This window comes from Cardiocondyla obscurior, linkage group LG01, assembly GCF_019399895.1.
Source record: "Cardiocondyla obscurior isolate alpha-2009 linkage group LG01, Cobs3.1, whole genome shotgun sequence".
Classification (NCBI taxonomy): Eukaryota; Metazoa; Arthropoda; class Insecta; order Hymenoptera; family Formicidae; genus Cardiocondyla; species Cardiocondyla obscurior.
The window spans coordinates 2666777-2682567 of record NC_091864.1 but is presented as its reverse complement, the minus strand read 5'-3'; the positions used below and the strand labels follow the sequence as shown (position 1 = coordinate 2682567).

Below are 15791 nucleotides of genomic sequence, written 5' to 3'. Positions count from 1 at the left end.
ATGTTACTCATGTTTTATCACGCGAGTAAAATTTAAAATCTCGTTTGTCGCCAGAATGTTTGATTTTCTAATTAAACAAGAGTGTATTAAATAAAAAAATAAAAAAGAAAAAAAAGAAATAGCGGGAATTATCGCGAATTAAAAATCGCTTTTGCAACGGGCGTCGACAAATTTCCACGTTTTGCTGTCTTCCGTTTCGCGACCTTGCTATCAAAGATATAAACTATAAGATAGTTGGGGCTATCGTAGGAATAAAATTCCAAAATGTTTCCCTACGACACTATGTGACGCTGCCGAGTGATGTGATCCCTAGGCCATTCATTGCGTCGTAAGGAAAATTACGAGAAATACTTGTACTAAAATGGTAGACGCGACGGTAGTCTTGACAAATGTCAAGCTCGCAGTCTTCGCGTTTGAAATGACATTTTATACTGCAAAGAAGAATGCGTATACGCATTTATTAATTTTCTTTCCTTTTTTTTTGTATTTTTGCGACTGAACATTTGTTACTAAAATGTCCGCACAGCTTTTATAATTGTCACGTACGGACCTAGAAATTTACGTGATACGGTGAGACGTTAAAGTTTGAACGACCAACGTAAGCGATCGATCGGATTTAGTTTAGAAATTAGACCGTTGAATACCACTCGACCTCGCTTCGATCTTTTTTTTTTTATTTTAAATTACATTTTGATTCAAATAAATTAAGATGGGTAATAAAATACGAAATGGTAGGAAGTGGATGGGTAGGTAAAATGAAACGCAATCAAATATATGAAACAATCGACGAAATAGGAAGTGGAAAAGTATGAAATGGGAAATTAAATGCATCAAACAATTGTTTCTTACGTGAATAGCTAAATTAAACGTTCGTAAGTAAACAACAAATTAATTAATTGGAAATGTATTTACATTGCGCTTAATTTATTTCGAGCGCGTAATTAACATCGTCTATGAATTTCACTGAAATAATACAATAAAAAAAAAAAAAATAAATTATCGAAACAGGCGCACAATTTTTATAACTATTTTTATTTCTCACTTAACAAGCCGTACAAAAAAAAAGAATAAGATAAACCCTTTTACGTATTTGTCAATCGTGACAGAAGCCTAATGGAATTATTATCTCCGTGGAAGTAGCACGTCTGGAAGTGAAAGGGAAAGAAAATTGACAAACCTGTAACTTATGTATGAAGAAATTTTTACTGAAATGTGCAATGTTAAAGTGTAAAAATAGTTAATAAATAAAAATATTTGCATTTAAATAAACTTTAGTAAAGAAAAAAAAAAACAACAACAATTGCAATAAATTATTAATACGAATCACAATCGCTTCAGTCAATAAGAATAAATTTTAACAATTTTTAACGTTTAAAGTTCTCGTGTAAAAAAAAATGAAACGAAATCTGTCTAGTATCGGTCGTATAATTTTTGTCCGGCGTGTACCGTGTATCTAAATAGACGTCTAAACTTTTTTCGCCGAGTGCTTTGTTTACTGTTGTTGAGCTGACCATACGCAACTCTCGCTCGTTTGCCGAATTCGCCGGGCAACCGGTTCTCGCCGTCCGCCGCCCGCGCGTCCTCCACCATGCGAGCTTCGAGCGCAAGGTGCCGGCCAGATGTCAACACACGCACGTACACTACCGCGGCAGTCAGCGGGCCCAGCGAATTCGGCAGTCGAGCGTTGCGTAAGGTCAGAACGCGGAGTAGATTAGCACGCGGCGAAAAACGTTTAGACATCTACCTTTTCTAGCTCGTCATTATCTTATCACGTATGGATAACGTATATCGATCGCGTGCTTTCACTAAATTTGCAAAATAAATTAGAGTTCCTTCCGAACCCCGCAAAGTTACGTAATGCTTCTTTTTATATGAATGTAAAGTGCATCCGAACGAATATAGGTACGCCGCGCCTCGTTTATTGCGAATATACTAATATAGAAACGAATCGTTTGTTTCGCGATTTCATTATGTCGCTCTAATGCTTCCTCCGTCAATTCAACGTCTATTTTCTCCAATCCTTTTCTCGCGATTGAAGCGCATCGACATAACAATGCGCGCGTGTAATGTTTCTTTCATCTTCTTATTAACCAAGTTTGATCGAAGTTGAGTCGAGCAGACCGCGTGATATTTTTTTGCGTAGCTCCGAGCAAATTGCATCCCTCGAGCGCCACGCGAAGCATTTATATCAAAACATTATTCTTTTTCTCTACACGTAGGAAAAAAAGTGTCACGCGTTTCCTATGTCGCTAAATTGAGAAAGTTTAAATTATTCAAAAAGAGAAGACAAGGAATAAAAAAAATTGTACATATATTTCTCATTTTATTTAAAATGTACTTTACTTTCATCTTAATTATTCGCTTTTGCTGTGCGTAGAATATTACTTTTTTTTTTGCGCGGAGCTAGTGAATTCTAATAATTTCCCATTTTTTTAATCTTTCCACCCTAAATTCTTAATATTTTTATTTTTATTTCTTTTTCTTTTACGCGATTTTAAACCGACGAAATATTTATTTGAAAATAATAAAGAGGCTGCATTATTTAATCGTTTCGATCACGTAATCCTATTTGTCAGGATAAAAATAAAAGCGTTTTAAAATAATAACCATCAAGGTTGTAAAGAGAATCCCGTGGGATTCTCTGAGAATAAAGGGGACTCGTTCCTTTTTACGGTCACCGAATCGTGCTTTCGAGGAGCATTGGTTGAGCCGTCCGATTGAGATTGCACGATTTCGTTAGACCGCATCAACATATAATTCGCTGGCGTGCTCTTTCGTTGCCGATTGTTTTATCGATCCCGTCGAAAATGTATCAGGTTTATAAGATCGCGGCGATTACGAGCGTGATGACCTGTGAGAACGTTATTGGCGATGTCGTTGATTCTCAATACGGAAAGAATCGAGAGCAAATCAAGCGGAATTCGCGAGATGAGATCCAACGATCGCGTTACGATATTAAAATTGACGCATCCCTTGTTTCCGCGTGCTCTTGCAGCGGACGACGACGTCGCGGAATTGTAAGTAACATCCTCTCGTAACTAAAGAGCGAATGTATTTATCGGCGATGGAATTATAAGCTCGAAACTACAAGCCGAATATAGGAGGAGATTTTGAAACATGCTTACGCTCGACCTATTAATGAAACGAGATACGAGAGAGGAGAATCTTGGCGCAGGTTTCCTTTAATGATTTGGAATTTATTCGTAGAACATAGAGATGAGAGGGAGTCGTTGCTATTAATTGCTCGAGTGGCATTCTTCTTGTCGTCATTTTTCTCGCGAATTACCACAATCTTTTCAGCCCCCTTAGAGTCTCGATCATGATCAAGTGACGCACGAACGCATTTGAAGGGCATTGCAAACGTAACGGCGACGTCAATGGTAGAAAATGAGAGAAATAAGTGCACAGCATTGTTAGATTATAAATTACTTTACTATTTTTACTTTATTACGGATCGATTTCGTCTGAATTAATCGACATAAAATTATTTTATTGAGTAAAAAAGATGATTCTTGTTTATTTATGCTTTAGATTAAATTTTTAAGTCTTCAGTTTCTGAAATGCTGTTAGTAAGACAAAGAATTTTATTACATACCGTATGCCTTTTTTAATGCATTAATTTTGTATTTGCAATAATTTAATTACAGACCATTTACGTATATAATTTCATATTTTTGCAAAAAGTTATATTTATATAGAATTTTGTCAGTAAACGTCTAATCGTTTAAGTGATTCATTGCGTAGCACGCCCAATGCTAATCCAACAACACATGTGCGCCCGAAGGAAAACTATCAAGTTAGCATGCGTCTGTTTCAGTAAATAAATCGTAGGATAAATTGCACGCTAAACATTCCACTTGTACGAATTAATAATTAACGCCGAAACGTTAATGTACCTTTTCAATTTTTAATATCTACTTATTTATTTATTTAAGTATTATATATAAAAAAAATTAAAACCCGTGCTGATTGGTTCTCTCTCGCTTGGCTTGCTTCACGCTAAGCGAGAGTCCACGTCGGCGATTTTGAGGTTTAATTTAATTTTAATATTTAATTAATATGTCCAGGCAAAGACGGTCTTCGCGATTTTTGAGACCGAGGACGACCCGGTGGAAGTACCGTTTTTGTCTGAACATACTAATTAAATATCACTATTAAATCGAACAAAAGTAACGGATAGGTAGCCGCGAGGGGCTCCTCTCCTTAAAGTAAGTCACGTCCTTACGCGTTTATCTCTCCGAAATAATCTTTTATTTTAGAAGCAAATTAATCGATTCTATTGCTGCCGTTTATTAAATTGTATGTATATTTTTTTGTTACAGATCGACGCAGACTGCATCCGCCGTCGTCAACGAAAAGTATCGTCACCGCCAATATCGAAAATTATACGAACCGCAACCGGTTCGTCGGACGTTCCGGGAGTTTCGTATAATATTCGGGCGGATTTTTTTTAAATACGACTTTCTTTTGAACGCGAGTGCCGAACATAAAACGCGCGAAAGTGATTCAGTAATTTACGCGAATTGTAAAATCACGGTCGGGGTGCTCGCGAGTGACCTGCGCGGAAGGATGACTTCTACACGTCCCATCTGAGAGGAGGAGCAGGCCCGGGAAGGGCATCCTGCATCGGCGGAGCAACTTTTAAGTAAGTATTAATTTTTTAAATAAAATCTTTATTGAGAAAAAAACTCTTACCTTTTTTTTTTTTTTTATAATTATTTTTAAGTAATATAATGTCTACATTAATATTATTTTTTTTGTTACAGTCACCGGCAGAACTCTACACCTCCGCTGAAGCTCATGCAGATCGGTGAGTCGCATGCCTTTTTTTATCCGTAGTTTGGTGTCTCTTATCATAATTGAAGTCTCTTAAAAAACAGCGTGCGCGTAGCGCGCGCATGATTTCTTTTACAATGATAATAATAAACGGGCTTGAGCCCGTTTCGCAAAATAATAATATGATACGGGATTGATGCGCAATCGATTCCGAAATTCGTCAGAGATTCTGCTACTAACGGTCTATCCGAGACAAAAGGGAGGCGGACTTTACGCGATCATTTAGAGAATTCGTTCCAATAAAAGACAGATCTGTTTCTTGTATAAGGCGGGCGCCAATTGAGTGATGGACGAATTGACATATTTTTATTAAACGGAAATAACAGCGAAAACCTTTATTAACGTTCGATAGCGTACAACGAGAGATATAATATATTAAAATGGTTGAAAGGAGAAAAAGGAATTGCTTTAGACACGATTATATTTTTTATTTTATATATTGGAAGAATTCCACGAAGCGCGATCCATTTAGCTGCAAGATCCCGCCGTGGATTTGTAATTAGAACTTTTGATAGAACTTATTATCGTTCGATTATATTCTTTTTATTCCGCTAAATCGAGGCGCGCCATCTAAATGGCTGTTCGCAAATGTGATCGCGGAAACTTACTTTTGCAAGTTCACACCGAGTAATACGCACACAGACTTTTCTAAAAGAAAGGAGTTCGATACGTTTCGAAAGTCGCATTACGAGCTTATATTCTTACAAGAAAATGCGCAATTAACTAATTACCTACTTATTTTCTTCAAGTAGTTGTTTAGACGATTCCTCTCCGTTTGCAGTTTTAGCTTTCGTGTTATTTTATGGATAGTTGTTTAAATTAATTGACGTTTATAAACGAGCTACTATAATTCCAGTAGAAAAAAAAAGAAAAAAAAAAAATCGTGTGCGTGCTTGTTATAAAAAAAATATTTTTTCCCCGATATATTACTTTGATTAAAAGCACTCGTATTATTTGCATTGATGCTACAGAGCTGCTGCGTATTTGATTAGGTGCTTAACCAGTATTTGTCGAAATGTCATTTTACTGGAAAAAAAAAGACCTTTTGTTTATGTAACGTTAAACCGACATGTGTGCGGCAGTTTAAAATCTGTTTTATGTCTCGATTTTACACGTGCACCCGTGTTTTTCTCCACTAGATTCTATTCAGATAATGCAAATAATTCTCGATAACGCGAATAGGATGGCGACAATTTCGCGTAGCTGTACCGTTGCATTTTTTCGATAAGCCCTCTCGTATTTTTACAGCCGACCGATATCCGTCATATCGCGAAACGTTGACAGTTTCTGGACGCAATAATTTTCGATCCTTCTATCGCGAACTACAACGGAATTATTTTATTTTATTATTATTATTTTTTTAAGTATAAAATTAATTCTCGTAATTCCGAATTAAATTCAAGCACGTGAATAAATTTTAAAATAAATATCCATTAAATATGAACTTCTTTTTCCGTTTATATAAAAGAAATTTTCTGCTGAAAAACATATTATGCAACACGGATCGTAGTGTTTTAAGAAATACGTTTGTGCTGTGGCATGATGATGAATTACAGGGCAGACTTATCATCTTTAGATTATCTCATTGATCATAACTGGCCAATCAAATGTGTATTAAATCAATTATAAGAGAAATAATACGACCGAACTCGTAATGGATCCGACCTTCACAAATTTTCATACACACGCCTTATAATTTTCATATATCGGACTTGCTAATACTTACATTTATAAAAAAAAAGCACCAATTAACAGTATAAACATGTTATATTTAATCACAAAATTATATTTTTATAAAATTGTACATATATACCAGTATCAAGATTTAAAAAATGCTTTGCATAAAATGCTTCGTGGTGTCTTTTTTGTATTTTGTACATAATTACGCTGCTATATTAATTACATGATAAATCAGAAGATTGAATCGTAGTACATTTCCAGGATGTCAAATACAGTTTTTATATCTCTTTAGTCGAATATAATAGATAATTCTTTTTCTTTTTTATAACAAATGTTTGGCATACTAAATCACAATTAAATAATTTAACGATTGCCAGTAATTGAGTTATTCAATATCAAAATATAAAAAAAAAAGAAAGAAAAATTTAATTGCTTTTATGCACGGCTATTAAAAATCGGTATACGTTAAAAGAGTCTATCGTCTTTTTTCAACTATCTCACATACATTAAGATAGTTTTGTCGATGTGTTCAATCGAACTTAAAGGTGCAAGTTCTTCTGCAACCAATTATTGAGAGGTTTACTGTTCTTAGCGAGCCATTTGATATTCTTCGTTACTGTCTCGAGAGTTTTGGCTCGACTTTCCGCACCGGCACCGGCTTCGGGATATTTCTCGAAGAAGGCTTTAATCTCGTCCAGCTTAGTTTGCGTGGCAAAGGAACTTGTCACAGATGGTATCAGTTCACCGAGATATCGGTCGTTCAGCGAATATCTGTTGACTAGGAATCCCCAATTCTCTCGCACCCAGTCCCATACTAGCGACGTGCCGTCAGGATTTTTCGAAATTATCGTCAAGCACTTCAAGAAGTCTTGAGTGCGGACGTATTTCTCATCAGTTACTAAAGTGATGTATCTAAAGAAAAAAAAAAAATAAAAATTAAACACTTGCCAGTTGATTTAGAGAAATAAAATATGCACAAAGTCGTCAATAATAGACTCGATGCTAACTCTCTTAAAAGCTTAGTGGAATGTATGCCTGCCAGTCCTGCCATTAATTTATTTTTCTCGCTGGGATCGGTTTCGTGTTTGAATTTCTCAAGCATGCCACGCCATTTGTTCTCGTCCGAGTGATAGCGCGTACCTAATAAAATATTGCATCTCGTTAGAATTTTTTAATTAATAATAATAATTCCCCGATTAGAGAAGTAATATAGGAAATCGGCGATTAACCACCAACCGTAGTAATAAATTAATTCGCTAATGTCAGGATGTTGCGGTTTCTGTAGCAGCAGCCAGTCGTCGAAAAGTTCTCCGGCTTTTTTCAGGCATTCGGGTAAGCCCATTGCACAAGCCAGTTCAATTACCACCGCTCGCGCTCTGTTATCAATTTGCGTTAACGACGTGTCTTCAACGGTATCGATAGTCCACGATATATCATTATAAATGGCTCGTACTAACTCGATGACGTAACTCTGAAAACGTACGTGCACGTTAAAATGACTTTTGCATCGACAATCGGAAGAAGTAATTAATAGTCTCGTAATTGATATATTTACTTGGAAAGATTCTACGAGGTGGTTCTCATTTGTGGAAGCTAAAAGTTTGTACATCGTCATCAATTTTGATTTCACAACCGTCCACGGAAGGGCGTGATATTCTTCAGTAAGATACATAATTACGTCCATCACGATATCGTATTCGAGTTCGGCGGCATCGGCTAAGCTGAATAAATCGTCTAAAAGGTTTGCCCGGTCCGCTGCTGGTAACTTCTACAAATATACATATATCTATAAAGAATAATAACTTAATAAGGAAATTCTTGCATTAAATAAGAAAGTTACGTGATTTTTACCGTATGGTGAGCTCGAAGTAGCTCCTTGAACGTTACCCACTCATTATTATAGTTAACTCGATAAAAACCAACTTGACCAGCATTAAATTTGATCCATGTAATACGTTCGTCAACGTCGATTGTCACTATAAAATTATATTATAAATAAAAAATAATATAAAGATTTCGTAAAAAAAAAAAAAATTGTAAATTATATCAAAATTCAAACCTTCAGTCTTATCTTTGTCGAACCATATAAGAGTAGGATGACTATTTTTGTTAGTAATATATTCGATAGGTATAGTCCATCGGTATCTGTAAAACGTAACATGATTTTTAAATCAAATTATCGATTACTATTTCGAGATAAAATAACTTACCCAAACTTAGATTTTGTGGGATCGGAAATAGCATCCGGATCGTCGAGGAATCGTTTTTGCGTTAATACAAATTTGTTCCCGGATTTTTTCACGTTGACGACGGGAAAGCCTTCTTGTAGAGTCCAAGTATCCATGATACCTGTCACGTTTAATTTGCTCCCGACCGAATCTTGCAAAACCCTGAAGAGATCTGCCGTTTCCGCGTTCCGATAGGCATATTTAGTCAGATAGGCACTGATAGCACCGAAAAAGACATCGGGTCCAAAAAAGTTCTCCATCATTCGGATTATGGACGCTCCCTAAAACCGATTAGATTAATAATTAAATTAATAAATTAATTATTAAAATTAATTAAAAATTAATTAAAAATTAATGAATTAAAAATTAATAAAAAGCGCAAAATATGTTATTAAATAATATGCGACAATCGTACCTTTTTGTAAGATATTCCATCAAAGAATGACGAGATATCGTCCGCGTTTTGAACGTCATGAACTATAGGGTGAGAGCTCAACTTTGAGTCGGCAACGAACACGTTTTGCATTACTTCAACTGGAAACTCCTCCATCTGAAAGCAATATTTATACATTGAAAATATTTTTTTTTCTACATTTTAAACATTTGATATTAATTTATATTTAATTATATCATATTATGAAACTAACGTATCCCTGGTTTGGTAAAATCTCATCTGAACATTTAGATGCCATAAACGTAGCAAAGCCCTCATTTAGCCACAAGTCGTTCCACCATTTCATGGTCACTGAAACGAGAATGCATCTGATATTTTTTATCGACGGCTATTAATTAATATGAAATATTTACCGAGATTTCCGAACCACATGTGCGCCAGCTCGTGGCAGATTACGTTGATGACGTCGCGCTTGTCGTAAACGGAATTACGACGGTGGTCGTAAAGAACTCTTGTTTCTCTGTAAGTGACTAAACCCCAATTCTCCATAGCGCCGGCCATAAAATCAGGAATGGCAGCCATGTCTGCGTAATAAATAAAATTTTACATATAATTGTAAACTCACCGGGATTTTCAGCCGTGCGTAGCAAATTTAACTTAATTTTAATTAATAACTTCGGTATATTAATGTATGATGCGGATATTTACCGAGTTTTGGTAACGGATAATCTATTTTGAACAAGTTTATGAGATATTCAATTGCTTTAACGCCAATGTCCACTGCAAAAGCTCTCTTTTCCTTCGACTGAAGTTTCGTGGTGTAGACGCTGACCGGAAATTCCCGACCTTCTAAACCCTTTGCCATTTCACTTGTACTAATAAAGTCACTGATGATAAAACACGCTAGGTACGTTGACATAGGTACGGTTTTCGAAAAGGTCGCCGTTGCTAGGCCACGTTCCGGTACGTTTAATTCAGTATTCTAAAACGAAGGATAACTTTTCAATAAGCTGTTTAGCAATTTTTTTTTTTCATAGACATCGTAATTAAAAATAATTTATATACCTTTACATCCATGTTAGATAAGGCACTGTAGCAATCGTCCATTGGATAAACTAGTTTGACCAAAAATTCCGCCTTGAATTCAGGTTCGTCGAAACACGGAAAAGATTGTCTCGCATAAGTTGGCTCGAATTTAGTAGTAGCGATATACCTGTAATTAAAAATCGTACAGAATATATATTGTAAATTTAAATCCACGGCACAAAATATTCTTACGTAAAAGAATTTAATTTCTCACAAAGTTCGTGCAGCGTCTTTTAACAGAATTACAAATTTATTTTACCTGGTTTCATTGTTATATCGATACGTGCTGGAATAGAATCCGATTATTTTGTCCCTGAGATTTCCAGTAAATTCTAGGCTCAAGTTATATAATCCGGATTTAATTTCGTTCTTGGTTGATATGACAAATATTTCATATTTCGTAGGCTGGCTGATGGATGAGATATCGATTTCGTAGTCCTCGTTTAGACCGTACGTTGTTAATTTCGCGGACGTGATGTTGAGGTCCTTTTGATGAAGGGCTATGGTTCTTCTGTCGTCGCGAACATCAATAAGGATGGTCACTTTACCGGAAAACGTGCCCTTTTGAAGTTTCGGGTGTAAGAGAAGATCGTAGGTGATAGGGATAACTTCTCTCGGTAATCTGAAAGTTTCATCGGTAGCAGACATTGTCGTATATGCTTCTGGTATGCTTGAATCTACAAAGAGAAATAATATACGTTATTAATTATCCCGAATTATTTATGAATGTCGCGTGTCCGTAAATTCGTCGTTTTTTTTTCTTTTTTTTTGCGAACATGAAATTAAATTAAGCGTTTATACTATTTTCTTTTTATTTATATTATGTAAACACGAATATGCCTACGTGATTATTTGACGACTGAATTTTGAGTTTCAAGAGCCAAAGCTACTTTCTGTTATCGCGAGAATAATCTCCCAAGATAGTGCATTTGATAACGAGTTAAATTTATTTGTTACTTTAAAAGAGATAAAATGCTTAACATTCGTATCTAATAATTCCGCATGATTATTCATTCTTAAACGAAGAAATTTATTAATAAATTCTTCTAAAAAGAATTGCTTTTGCTTAATCACAATCGACGAATCGCGTATTATTAAAATTCTAACACGAAAGTGTTGAAAAAAAATCTTGCTGTAGAACAACAGAAATTAAAAAGAGAATGGAATGGACTTTTAAATCTACCGCCATGTGGTCAGAACGAGCGTGGTAGAAGCCACGCAAGAAATGCTGGTTGGAGTTGACAGGGGCAGTGAACCTAAGTCTTGATGCAATTCATTCTTTTATTAAATTAAACGCGCGTTGAATAGATTCCAACTTGTATTTCGCGAGCAGCTTCTCTTCCGTTTGCAGAAAAATTTTCTTTTTTACGTGAGACTTGCTTATTTCGGATGAAAGCAATCGTCACGAAACACGTTATTGAGCACGGGAGTAATTTCTGGACGTACGCTACTCCGATTTAACACTGATAACAGTTTGATCCGCTTATTATCTCACCTTGTCGGCCGTAGCTCGCCGCCTCGACTGAATGATCGAGTAGAACGACTAACGTCGCCAAACAAGTGCAAATTAAACTCAGAACAAAGCAGGCACCGCAGGTAAAGCAGAGGAGTGCAGAAACGACGTTGTTGCGACGAAGTGACTCCGATACCGTTGTTGATGCTGTACCACCGTTCAGACGAAGCGCGCCGCCTTTCGGCCGGCTTCCGACTTTGTTGCTGCCCATTATCGGGGTGTAGAGCTAGGGAATGCCGCGTTATTTAATTTACAACCCTCCGTCGCTTCTCAAATACCTCACGCGTCAGCGCAAAGTAGTTAATCTGTCCTTCAACACCTGGAAAATTGATAATTATTACGTAAAATTATGACGAGGCGCGCCATCGATCGATAAATCAATAAATAGAATTCGAAATATCAAAATTAAATATTGAATGATACACGTATGAAATATTAATCTTAACGTTCTGCTTTGAGCAAATGCAGTTTTGAAAGTAAAGCACATTTAGTCATTTAATTAAAAAAATAAATAAAAATAAAATTTAAAAAATTATAATAATTAAATATAATAAAATAAAATAAAAATTAGCGTCCGAAGTTATTTATTTTACAATAACAAAAGTAATTATGCAATTAGATAGTCTTCCGACACGCGCTATTGACCAAAATGGGTCTCTGTGCTCCAATTTTCTGTGACGCAGATAGCGCTTAATTTAGGCAATAAATGACGGTAAGAACTCTCCCAGTGGTTCTTAGAGATAAACTATTGCAGATGAAAGATGTACTGCGTCACACTACGATTCACCATAGTGCATTCAGTATGCAAAACGAATTAATAAATAAGCAATGTCGCACGTGTAGGAATTCTCAACGTAATTGCCCCGCGCGTGCAAGCCCCGATTATTAAACGTAAGATTTTTTTTTTATTCACCGCTAAAGTATTACTAGGAAATATGCATTGCCCCACCACCAAATGTTTATCACTGCTCCGCTTCGAAGGCATATAATCGCAAATAAAGTTAGAAATAAAATTTATATTTGACTTTCTAAAGAATTCCCTCAGTCGAAGAGTCACCCCCGCGTTGATAATAAAACAAATTGTGTTCCCTCGGTAATTTTTATTACGATCGACGAATAAAACTGCAAAGCCCACCTTGCTTGCTTGCTAGGACTCGATGACTTTCGTCCTCTCGGATTACTTCATCGGCGCGCTACTCGAATATCGAGTAACAAACCGATCACTGTGCGAAACGCACTTGTATGCTTGTATGCAATTGCTCGTTTTTATAACAGAGGCTCTTATCTTTGTGTCTGGAAAATTTCCGTTCTACTTAAAATTTTCCAAATCCGATTAACAACGATTCAATTGATTGCCTTTAACATCTGTATCAACTTCCTTTTTTTTTTTCTTTTTATTTTTCACGTTTACGTCAAAGAGGTCAAGATATCGCAAATTAATATTTAAATTGATAATGTAAAGAAAAGTCTGCAAAGATATATTATTTTTAAACGAAGAAAAAAAAAAAAATAATAATAAATTAAATTTAAAAACCTTTTACACCGATTTAAAAATTACTATCGAGACAGTCGACGCGATACGATCTACTGCAAGTTTCTCCGCGACTCTTTTTATACTTTAACAATTTTATTGTTGTTCATTCTTTAAAAATAAAAATACAGAAAAATACTTATCTGCTCAATTTTTAAGAATTGAGTAATAAATGTAATTACATTTTGCACGTACATCCTCGCGTGTATAAATTACGTTTCTACATTTTCCTTTCTCCGCACAAGAGACACTATTCGCAATATAACAAACACCATAAGAATTAATTAAACACAATAAATTAAATGTGTAATTAAGAAAACAAAAAAAAAATTTTGTGGACACGTTCTTTAGCTAAAGACTTAACATTTAATTTCGCTCCTCGATCTCCTTCTCGCTTGATCATCCGAAAGAAACTGCGCGTCCAAGTACTCTTGGCGACGGTATGCGAGAGCTGATTCTCTAACGAAAATCGTTCTTAATTGGATATGACACAATGTCGGTGACACGGCCGACATACATTCAAATTCGCAAGTAAAATTGGCTTGAATTAACCGTCGCGTACACACGCGTTCATTAACAACGGCCGAAATTGACGTAATTAACGATTCCCGGCCGCGAGGCGAGGCTAATAAGTAGAGCGCACCCACATCATATTTTTGAAAGTACAATTAGGAGCACTTGATTCATTCATACTGTCGCGTTGCCCGTTCAAATAATGTGTATGAACTAATTTGTTTCAAGCTTAAATATTAACAAAAAAAATTTTTTACCATTTCTATACAACGTTAATTAATTTTACAAACTCTTTAAATGTGAATCAGTGGAAAAATTTCTGAATTAATTAGTGCGTTTTTTTTTATTACCGAATCAGTAAAAATGTAATCGACGCGATGAAGAAACAGTGGAAACGATAGAATCACACTGGTTTGTTAAAAAAATATTTCTACTTTATTCAGCACTTTATTGTCATTCACTGATTTGATAGTTAAATTACACTAATTATCAGTGGCATACTTAGCTGACACTGACATAATCAGCGAATATTCATTGTTTCGCATTTAAAGAAGAACATCACTCGTTATAAAATTTGAAAATAAAGAATTGTTATAAGTATTTAGGTAAATTAAATTTCACCAAGGTTGCCATGCATGCAATTACCATAAACAGTCTAATATTAAAAAAAAAAATTAAGAAACTTGTTAAAAATGTAATAAAGACGCAAGGTTGTTATGATTACTGATAGAGTTAAGGATATTTTACCTTTTCATTAACAGGGCATAAAATTTACTACATGCGCAACATTGTTATTCTATAGTATTTTACCGATTGGTCCTCGCAGACTTGCGAAAATGTTAATGACTCGTTACGTGCGTCCGGTATAACTCGTGACGGGAATCGTAAAACAGTCACGTTTGACTTTCGGCAAACTGTCGAATGTCCTTGCTTGAGCTTATGCACACGCGGGAAATGTACCTTTATCGGCGAATCGCAAACACGTAACGTATGATCGAACGTTCCTAAATACGCGGTTCACGCGGACAGGGCGAAAATCTACGAACAACATAAATTTCACAATGCACTGTTACGTAAACCCGCACGGATGTCGCAAAGGTGCGACCTGTTCTAAGAACCGGCGTGATTAAGCAAAGCAATTATTAGCACTTTACGGAGGATACACAATCTGTGCGATCTACCGCGAGGGATAAATTGCAATTTCGTCACTTTCGTTACCTTATGTCGCTGCCGTGGTCTCTGGAAAGTGAAACGCGAGATGAGACACCGATCCTCGAGTAATAGCTAATTAAATCGTGGTAAGCAAACGCAATTAATGAATCTAAAGTTCTGTTATGTAATAATTACATCTGGAAGTATGTACGAAACAATCCAATTGTGATTTTCACATCAACTGGTATTGTGGGGGAATGACAGTTACGATATGAAAGCAGCCATCGATTTCGGATCTGTATATCGATAACAATAATTTATTTATATAAATACAGTGTAAATATGTATATATATATATTTATATATGTATATTATATACATATATATATACACATATTTTTCTTTTTTTTTTTTTTTTTTATTTTATATTGTCCTTAGTAAAATCCTATGTAACTATGACGAAGCGTTGTGACGCATGTCTTAATTCTCATATATTATTAACCATATTATATCCCCTACCAGCTACGCTCTTAAAACTCACCATTACAGATAGGATATTTTATAAAAAGCAAAATTTGCAATAAAAGTATTGGCTAGGCTACCCTCTCGAAATTTATCAGAAAATCATAAAGTAAAATAATTGTCGCTTCTCGCAGGAATCTCACGTCTGAGTAATAATCTATGAATTAATTAAACGGTCCCGATTACGGTAAAGAATTTCAAATCAGACATTGGTAGAATTGCGTTAATAAATATTATGCACGAGCACGCAAATTAGTTGAGGAAGTATTTATTGTTATAAAAATATAATAAAGTAATAATTAACAAGATCGCGATCGTACGTCAAAGCCAATTTAA

At 35.4% G+C, this 15791-nt stretch overlaps 1 protein-coding gene across 4 annotated transcripts; it reads right to left on the bottom strand.

Annotated features, from left to right (window-relative positions):
- Positions 1–6584: 6584 nt before the first annotated feature.
- LOC139104557 (glutamyl aminopeptidase) lies at positions 6585–15191 on the bottom strand. 4 transcript variants are annotated; one of them, XM_070660218.1, is made up of 16 exons: positions 13451–15191; positions 12873–13049; positions 11720–12056; positions 10484–10901; positions 10204–10351; positions 9847–10120; positions 9552–9722; positions 9392–9489; positions 9160–9294; positions 8727–9025; positions 8576–8661; positions 8368–8492; positions 8072–8284; positions 7753–7987; positions 7524–7656; positions 6585–7428 (listed from the first exon to the last, which is right to left on the bottom strand). In XM_070660218.1, exons 3-16 carry the CDS (start codon positions 11946–11948, stop codon positions 7056–7058), a joined length of 2937 nt encoding a protein of 978 aa, XP_070516319.1. In that variant the 5' UTR covers positions 11949–12056; positions 12873–13049; positions 13451–15191; the 3' UTR covers positions 6585–7055. The 4 variants fall into 4 exon arrangements, with proteins under 4 accessions (XP_070516319.1, XP_070516404.1, XP_070516241.1 ...); XM_070660303.1 differs by having other exon boundaries at positions 12873–13046; XM_070660140.1 differs by lacking the exon at positions 12873–13049.
- Between the last annotated feature and the right edge of the window lie 600 nt (positions 15192–15791).